The sequence below is a fragment of the Ipomoea nil genome, unplaced genomic scaffold (genome assembly GCF_001879475.1).
Source record: "Ipomoea nil cultivar Tokyo-kokei standard unplaced genomic scaffold, Asagao_1.1 scaffold3162, whole genome shotgun sequence".
Lineage (NCBI taxonomy): Eukaryota > Viridiplantae > Streptophyta > Magnoliopsida > Solanales > Convolvulaceae > Ipomoea > Ipomoea nil.
This window is the reverse complement of record NW_017619590.1, coordinates 1,647,924-1,657,782: the sequence shown is the minus strand read 5'-3', so window position 1 is coordinate 1,657,782 and position 9,859 is coordinate 1,647,924. Positions and strand designations below refer to the sequence as shown.

Sequence of the window (9,859 nt, the reverse complement as noted above, 5' to 3'; positions counted from 1 at the left end):
GGGAAAACAAATAAATAAGATTTTAAGACTGTTGGAACCGTTGGTAGAAAACAACTATTAATCAAATAAAAATTGATTATTATTTTCTGGAAAGAAGGGAAGAAAAGATGAAGAAAAGTGGCTAGTGTTTGGTGTTGGGTTTTTGCAAGAGTCGAGTGAGCACTCTTTCCTTAAAACCTTATTTGCCACCTCCCGTAGATGCTAGGATCGTTGTGGCCTAGGCTTCCCAGGATAAAACTTGCTAGTGATTCAATGTTTGAGCACTCAAACAAGGAATCCGGCGAGCAAGACACGGCTATGAACACAGTATGGCTAAGAAGGAGTAGAAGCAGAGATTTTTGAAGCTGGAAAATTATACTTTCGTGTTGTGTAATTCTGTTCTCACTGTGTGTAAAACTCTACTGCCTCTACCCTTTCTTATATAGGGTTGAAGGAGCCAATAGCCTTTATTATGGCAATTAAAAAAGACATTAAAGCTGTCTTCCAACAGCTATAACAGCAGGCCACTACCTGGGAATTGAATTCAGAATTCAAAAATTAGAATTAATAAACAATTAATTCCGTAACAGATGAATTCAATCCCCTCAACAGTCAGAACTTTCGGGTTCCAGACCGTTAGCGTACAGGGTTCGGTCTCAACTTTCGACCTCATCCAGTTTCGGCCCTTGCACCTTTCGTGGACTCTGTTGCACGAGAGTTGTGCTCTCTGTGTACCACAACCTCTCGTGCTCTCTTGTAGCACGAAAGTAGGTGCTCTCGGTTCGGTTCTGGCCGAACCTTGTAGCACGAAAGTAGGTGCTCTCGGTTCGGTTCTGGCCGAACCAAGTGGCTATACCAGTTGGAAAATGATACCGAAGTTTGGCATAACTTAGCCCGCAAGGCTAGCCAATTTCCGGATGACATTCGTGCCCCCAGGTGCCGGCGCACACGAGCTCGGGCTTGAATCAAGCCTTTTTCAATCTCTGCTAGTTGGAATTTGATTTGCACCCCCCCCCCCTCCCCCCCGCGAGAGAGAGCCTCTATGCTATACAATTCTACAAGCTTCAAAAGTGCTCTTGTATATAAGGGGGGGGGGGGGGCGGGGGGGGGGGGGGGAAATCTTCATTCCAAAGCAATGTGGGACAAAAGCCACTTTTTCCCATCATTTTCCAACTCAAATGGGTCTACTTTGAGAATCAATATCTCATTCACCCATTATCCGTTTTGAGCGTACAATATATCAATCTCTTCGTCTCACTACGAAGTATCCGAATCCACTTTGACACGACCCAAATCGGAAGTGGACCCCACTGATAATTGTACCACAAAATAGCCACTTAACATGCCATTTTATGCCATTTTAAGCTATTTTTTCCAACAAAATTAAACTCTAGTTATGTTGAGATGAAACTGTAATGTATATAAAATGAAACTGAATATGTTAGAAAATCAGAAGAAATTACGCGGAACGGGTGTTGTTTCTTTTCATTAAAGGAAACGGCACTGTTTTGGACCATGGTCCACAATAAAATTTGCCACTATATATGACTCAATCCATTTAATGGACCTCAAAATGTTAAAATCCACACCGTTTCATCGCTTTTCACCAATCTTCTTCTAGTTTTACTAAGATTTCAATCGGAATTGATTACTGTTCACCACAATTTCTTCTCACCTATTTCTTCAATTTTCGCTAAGATCTTGATTCAATTTCTCATCATTGTTCACCTTCCTTATATGTGATTCTACTCTGTTTAACTTGTTACTTTTAGTGTTGCACATGTATAGAAAGCAATCCAAAGATCTGTAAATGATTTTGACCATTTCTGGCAAGTGAATTGGTTTCCTCCGAGGGCGATTGAATTTCTCTTCATTGTTCATCTTCTTTTAAGGTAATTTAACTATAGCTATTTCGTTTGCATTCTTGTACGGATGTAAAGAGAAAACACAAAATCAGTAAGGATTTTTTACTACAACGCTCTGCTACCCACTCCGCCAAGCTCTAACCATACCTCTAGGGTTACAAGCAAAATATTTGTATGCAACCCTAAAATTGTACATGTACAAAATTACCCACGTACTGTATCGGGTGTTGCCCTCGCAACCCTAACCCGCTTTTAATACCCACTTTTCTTCGTTCCATCCAACACCTATCATCTTCTCCATAACGCGATTTCTAGCATTTCAAGCAATTGAACTTGTTTCCACCAACGAAGACTAACTTTTTCTGTCATTGTTTACCCTTCCTTCTAGGTAATTATACTCTAATCTTTAAGGAATTTTACAATTTCAAGCAAGTGAACCCATTTTTTTTAATTATGAAATTTCGATTTATCATCACTGCTCACATTGTTTTTAGATAATTATATTCTATTTAACTTTTCACTACTTGTCTTATACAGGTATAGATCGATAACAAACTATAAATCTACAAGTGATTTCTATTATTTCAGCAGGTGAACTCATTCACTCCAGGGAAGAAGACCGAATTTCTAATTATCAATACATTCCATTAAGGTAATTCTACTCTATTTCACTCACATTACTTTGTCTTACATAGGTGAAGAGTGCAAATGCTAGATATATAAGTGATTTGTACCATTTTAGAAAGTCTATTATCCTTTAATTTGTTACAATAACAGAAAGCAATTTAATCTAATCAGCTATATATTATACTTCTTTGAATGAATAACTATATATATGATCTTATATTAATAAAAATGCTTGTGATGAAAATATGCATGTTATTTATGGTTGAATTTTGTTTGGGTGTTGTTCAACTAGTGGTACAATGGGCATTGTCAATGTGCTTGGGCTGGGTAGAAGATGAAGATATTATAATAAAAAGGGAAAAAAAACATTATAGAAGTCTTTGAGAACTTTAATTTGCTTATTTTATTTGGATGAGAATAGAAAAAAGAAAGTGTATGAAGATATTTTGAGGAGAAAATGCGCTTAGGAATTTGGATAAAACAACCCAATCCTATGTTTTATTAAAGATTCTTTCCTTCAAAAATTGAGAAGAAAGTCAGGGAAAATGAATGATAAATAATATGAGAATAACATAAGGATAAAAGAAGTTATCCACTTATTTTGTTAAATATTGTTTTGATAATTTTTAAATTCAAAATTTTGTTTTTATTGTTAATAATACAGATATAACATCTAAATATACAAAAATTTTCATTAACAATAAATTTAATACATAAAAATTGAATTGTAAACATATAACTCGAATTTGAACTGAATAAATAAAATAAGATTGATAAATTATTTTTCACTAGTTCCCATCCTATCTCTATGTTCCTTTTCTTATATTTTCTCTTCCATTGTCTTCCCACAGATGTTTTACCCATATAAACAACTAGTCCTGTTGTATTAAGGACATAGAATTACCAAAAATTTCTAGTTTCCATGTGTATTGTAGAGGTATAACAATGTTTATGTTTCAACATTTTTTTTTGTTTGGCTTTGTAGAACATGGCACAACTTGAACCAGGTCCCATTTGCAATTCTGTTCTTAACCGACAACAGCTTCATAGATCTACTCGAGTTTGGGAAGGATCTCGTCGAATAAATAAATCCTTAAAGTGTTGCAGATATGATAGTTCATTTTGGAGCGCAAAAAACGAATTTGATGATAGGGTTATGACATACATTCAACTGGCAGGTTTTGATGGGTTGTCGAGATTGGAAAGGATACATTTGGATTGGTCTTTGATCACTGCAATGGTGGAGAGATGGCGCCCAGAAACTCATTGTTTCCAACTTCCATTTGGGGAAGTCACCATCACATTGCAAGATGTGGAGATTCTTTTAGGACTGCGCATTGATGGCATGCCAGTGACAACTGTCCAAATGAGAACAAAAGATGAATGGTCTGACATATGTCATGACCTCCTCGGCATTAGGCCTAACAGTAACTCAATTTCCGGGAGCTCTCGTTTGGTAATGACATGTCTAAAGAACCCGACACCACTAACAGAGCATTCAACTGATGAAGACGTGCAACGCATGGCCCGACTACATATCATGCAATTACTAGGTGGAACGTTATTTCCTGACAAGTCAAACAACATGGTGAGACTATGTTTCTTAGACCACATCAGAGATTTGCGTAGTGCCAACAACTACAGTTGGGGAAGTGCTGTTCTTGCTTTTTTGTATCGAAGCATGTGCAGGGCAGCCATGGGTAATGCTAATCAAATTAGCGGTGCACTCATTCTTCTTCAATTGTGGGTTTGGGAGCGTATCACCTTATTCTCTCCGAACATACACTCCCTCCCTCAGGACCTAATAGATCGACCTAGAGCTGCCAGGTATATATGTATACTAATTTATTTCAAAACTATACTAATCTAAGACCATGTGTTAAAAAAAAAATGGTCCAATAGGTACCGCTCATCAAAAAGGCAGGAACATAAAATTTTTTAAAAAATAAAACAATTATACTAATTTATTTCAAAATTATACTAATCCAAGACCATGTTTCTTAGTTTCTACTTTCTGACAGGTAAAATTATTAGTCACTACACTAACCACTACTTACTATGCTATTTTTAGGTGGTGTACTTCTAAAGAATTTGGCGATGTAGCCAGTCATGTATTAAAAGTTTACAGGGATCAACTTGACAATATGAAAGAGGACAGTCATGTATGTACCAAGATACTTATATTCTAATACACACAGTACTGAAACATGCAAACCACTTAATGTATTAATAATTCAATTGCATTTTTGAGTGCAGTTTAAATGGAGACCATATGAAAACGAGTTGGATGAGTTACCAGATTATTGCAAAGCAGGGAAGCACGTCTGGATGACGAAGTCTCCTCTGATCATGTATGAGATTGTAGAGTGGCACTTACCAGACAGAGTTCTCCGCCAGTTTGGGAAGTTCAAGCAGCCGCCCCCGGCCAACTTTGACACCGGAGTAGACTTGCACAAGATTGATGGGAGAGGGAAAAGGGGCACAGACTGGAGCACTAGGCACATGAAATACTTGTTTGAATGGGAAAGCCGCGAAGAAAATGTCGTGAATGCGGTGGCTGATGATGATAATGACCAAACGTGGTTAGAAGAATACGAGAGATGGTATAGCTTGATTGCACGTCGTGTCATTACCAACCCAGTCCACCGTCCTGAAAGAGGATTCATGCCTTTAGCGTCAAAGCTAGAACACTTGGTAAGTTAATACTAACATAATAATAATAATAAATTTGGCAAATCAGAATTCAATATATTGATTCTGAAGATATATTATTAGTCCAAGAAAAATTTAATTTGTTTGATCAATATATGCATGCAGGTGAGGGTTACGCATAAGATAAGTGGGATGGCCAGAGAGGGTTTGGAGAAAGCTGGAAATGCAGGTGAAGGCTATGCTGCCATTAAGGAAGCGTGTGTTAAAGCTTTGACCCTCATAGGGGAAGATAGGAGAGTTGAAATTCAACCCAATGATGACATCCGGCCACAGGATGATGATGATAATGGTGGTGGTGCTCCGCCAAGGCGTGATGCTCGCCGTGAGCGGCGCAGAGAGCCGGGCAACGACCCCCGGCCTAGAAGAGGTGGGAGGAGGAAGAAGGTTAGAGTGGATGAAGGTGGTGGTGCACCTCAGAATTGAGTTATTAATAAATATTATATTGTGACCATCCATAGCTTCTTAGCTTGTCTGTCACTTCTTGTTTTGCTGATGAGGAAACACCAAAAAGGTGTACCACTGGAGAAAATGAATTATTGTTACTGACTTACAGGAATGAATGGTGTACTATAACATGTTTCTTTTGTGGCTGCAAATTGCTGGGTTTTCTCTAATGGCACTTGAATAGGGGAAAATGGAGGCTATATGGGACTTCTGTATCATTGAGGACAAGCTAGGATCAAGTTGAGGGGAATGGAAGGGAACTCTGTCATGTTGTTGAGGTTAAATTTCAATTTTTTTAGTTGTCTGATCTGATCTACTCAATTTTTTTTAGTGTACAATCAACCTGCTCACCTTCTCCAATCAATAGACTTTTTCAATTATATAGATTACAAATTCCACATAAGACTTCTATCAAACACATGGTGGGATTGCTAATCAATAACAAAGCAAAAACAGAGAAAACTGGAGCAAATTAATCTGAACCTCACATAAATTGAAACAAAAGTAATTTCTGATCCAACCAATAGTTCATAAAAATTAATGAGTGAAGGTTTTGGGATTAAAGAAATGAATTGAAGAAATAACCTGATATTGTTTGCGACGTTATTGCACACTTGTGTCGACTCCACACCCTTCTACCACTCTTCTTTCACTCTCCTTATGATGCAAGCAAAGGAGGAAGAGAATTTTAGGGTGAAAAGAGATGTAAACACTTGTATGAGTTGTCTACGGATCATCTGTTTATTTTTTTTTTCCTTGTTTTTGTTTCTCAAATTAAATTTTTGTTTTGTTTTTTTTTTTATAAATAAAATTAATATATAAAAATATATCATTAAAAAATTCTAATTGAGATTTTTAAATGATGTTCGCATTGATTTTCATTTATTTTTTAATTAAATCTATAGTTACATAAAATCATTTCTTTAATATAATGTATATGTAAATTTAAATTTGTTTTTACTAATATATAGAAGATAATACAGAGTAAATGGAGAAAGATTTGATGTATCAATACTATCAATAGTTTAGTGTTTATTACATGAAGATTTAGGTTTGGAGTCGCAATAACTCATTCTTTCTCTTTGGAGTCTCAATGACTCATACTTTCTCTTTGAATGAACGAGGTAAGAACTTCATCATAGTGTGAATGAACCTATCTGGGCACGGCATCTAGCCGACCTAATACTCTGTTTGTCCACCGAACCACTCTCTTGGTTCTATACTCTAACTCTGTGGAATCAGGTATCGAACTTTTAGTGTGCACACCCTCTGACCAGGATTCCAAGCCTGGCGGGCAGTTTCCAACCTCGTAACGTATGTAAATTAAAATTTGTTTAATTTGTTTTTACTAACATATAGAAGATAATACAGAGTAAATGGAAAAAGATTTGATGTATCAATAGTTTAGTGTTTATTACATGAAGATTTAGATTTATGATTATATAGAACAAATGGTATGAACATAGTACGACATATTGAATACTACTAAACATGACGCGTGAATGTTTATGTATATTAAGCTTTATTTTAAAAAATATAGAATTAACATTATAGACTTACTATAGAGTAAATAGAAGTAGATATGATGTACTTGCAATTTAATGTTTATATACATTAAGGTTTATGTTTATGAGCATATAAAACAAATTTTATCACTTGTACAAAAGAGGGAACACTCCTTATAAATTAGAGTTTTCGCCACCTTTTTTTTTTTAAAGGTGATGTTTGGTTAAAAAATGTGTGGTGACAAAATTGTAAATAAATTAATTAATAAGAAACCACGACCCTTTATAAACAAATTAAAAGGGACATGATTCTTTAAAAAAAAAAACTTGTCGAGTTTCCATGACCCTTTCTAGAAGAATGGGTCACGGAAACTTGATTAAAATAAAATAAAGAAATTAGAACATTTCACGACCCTTTTTTGAAAAAAGTGTCGTGGGAAAGTCCTTCGCAAAACCAAATCCACATCGCAACCATACCAGGGCGTCCTCAATCTCTTATCTTCTCTTCTCCTCTGATCTCCCAAAACCTTCATTGTTGCCGTCGTTCGTCATCTCTCCTTCGTTGTCGTTTACCCCTTGTTGTCGTTCCACCACCGCCACCCTTATCCGCCATCTCCTCTCCTCACCTCTCCTCTCAAAAAACCTCCATTGTTGTTGTCATTCATGGTTTTTCCATTGTTGTCGTTGTGCCATCGCCACCCTCATCCCTCATCACTGTTCGACCATCTCCATTGTTGTCGTTGTAGCCTTTTCAGAAATTCATATCTTATCTTTGATGCTGTGTCAGAAAATATTCCAGTCATCTTCTTTGAGCTCCAAGTTCACGCAAATAGGCTCTCAAAATATGTCTGTTGTAGATCACGCCTACTGGGAAATTTAATCTTCAAAATTTTTGCTCCAATTTAGTCTCTTTCTATTTTGGACTACTCACTTTCCTTTTATAACTTCAGCTCATACTTCTTCTCAATTTGACGGCTACACTTTAGAATTTGCTGTATTTCATCTCCAATTGAGCCCCAGAAGGAATCTTGACTTTGCAATCTCATCCTAAGGAATCTTGACTTGCAATCTAATCCTAGAGAGTCTTGACTTGCAATCTCATCCCATAGACTTGAAATCTTCGCCCATTGTAATTTTATCTCACCTTATTTGAAATCTCCGCCCAAACTTGCTGCCCCATCAGTCTTCTCATTCCAATCGATACCCAATACTTCTTCTCATCATTTCAATTTTGAAATTGCTTTCCAATACCAATTGCTACCCAAACTTCATGTGCCCCATCATTCTTCTCACTCCAATACCCAATACTATACTTCTTCTCAATTTAATACCCAATACTATACTTCTTCTCAATTTTGAAATTGCTTTCCAATACCAATTGCTACCCAAACTTCATGTGCCCCATCATTCTTCTCACTCCAATACCCAATGCTATACTTCTTCTCAATTTTGAAATTGCTTTCCAATACCTTGCTACCACCCCAGTGTAATTTTATCTCACCTTATTTGAAATCTCCGCCCAAACTTGCTGCCCCATCATTCTTCTCATTCCAATTGATACCCAATACTTCTTCTCCCAAACTTCTTCATCTGCCCCATATATCATTCTTCTCATTCCAATCGATACCCAATACTTCTTCTCATCATTTCAATTTTGAAATTGCATCCCAATTGCTAGTTGCTAACTTCACTGCCCAATATTCAATTTCATTGTAATCCCATCTCATTCGGCCAACCTTCGCCCAAACTTCATCTCACAATTTGACCTCTTTAAAATTTACCTTGTAAAATTGTAGTTGATGAGATTCGAACCTAAAACATTTAAATTAATATATCAACTTCTAACCACTCCATCCATACAACCTTTTGGTTAGTATGTTATTCTTCTTGATGTACTCCTTTCTTTTCACAAATACTTGATATCCATGGTAGCTTCATGCAATCTTCAATTCACGTCATCTTCTTCTTCGAATTTGGTGAGTGGATGAGACTTTAAGTATACATATCATATGCATACATCTTCCCCTGTTTTTCTCTTTTTAACCTATTAAATAATTTTCCGTTCATGGTCTATGACACATCTAGACTTAATCAAATAAAATTGGGAGTTCTACAAATTACAATTTGGCATATCATAATCTATTACAAAAAACTTTTAACTTGACGTCGAAAATTATAAATACGTAATTAAATGAATTTGATAGATTCTTAGTCACCCAGGAAAAAGAGTCCTACCTCTCATAGGTGAGATTTACTTATGTTAGGAACAAGTATATTAAGTAGATTTTGATGATACCAAATAGTTTGATAAATTTATGTCCCAAATTATTTTTTATTTCTAGACTTAAAGAAATTTTTCATGTAAATTCGAAAGGTCAACTTTTAGAATGAACTTTACTAACCAGAAAGTAAAAATTCTGGAAAGTAAACTAAATTTGATAAGTAACCTTACAATATTTAAGTCTTGGAATGTTGTAATAGTAACTTCCAAAATGTCATTTTTCAAAAAGTCAAGGATCCGTAAAGCTGATGAGAGCTAATAGAGTTGTGTATTCAATAGCAATAATACAATGTACGTTTTACAGGTATATATAAGAAGGAAGTCCCAGAGAGACTGAGATAGGGAATCATAATCAAACACAAATACATAGAGTCCTAATACTCCCCCTCAAGCACAAGATACACTGGTGACTTGTAGCTTATCCCTAAGAAATGAGAACCGAGAAC

At 36.0% G+C, this 9,859-nt stretch overlaps 1 protein-coding gene across 1 annotated transcript; it reads left to right on the top strand.

Moving 5' to 3' along the window:
• Positions 1-3,318: 3,318 nt before the first annotated feature.
• LOC109167442 (serine/threonine-protein phosphatase 7 long form homolog) lies at positions 3,319-5,606 on the top strand. The gene is made up of 3 exons (XM_019316457.1): positions 3,319-4,298; positions 4,543-5,165; positions 5,289-5,606. Exons 2-3 carry the CDS (start codon positions 4,800-4,802, stop codon positions 5,604-5,606), a joined length of 684 nt encoding a protein of 227 aa, XP_019172002.1. The 5' UTR covers positions 3,319-4,298; positions 4,543-4,799.
• Positions 5,607-9,859: the final 4,253 nt, after the last annotated feature.

What these genes read in the sequence shown, in the direction of transcription:
- LOC109167442 (XM_019316457.1), top strand. Translation starts at nt 4,800, where the DNA reads ATGACGAAGTCTCCTCTGATCATGTATGAGATTGTAGAGTGGCACTTA. An exon ending in CGTCAAAGCTAGAACACTTG is followed by an intron (nt 5,166 to 5,288) that starts GTAAGTTAATAC and finishes ATATGCATGCAG; the next exon opens with GTGAGGGTTACGCATAAGAT.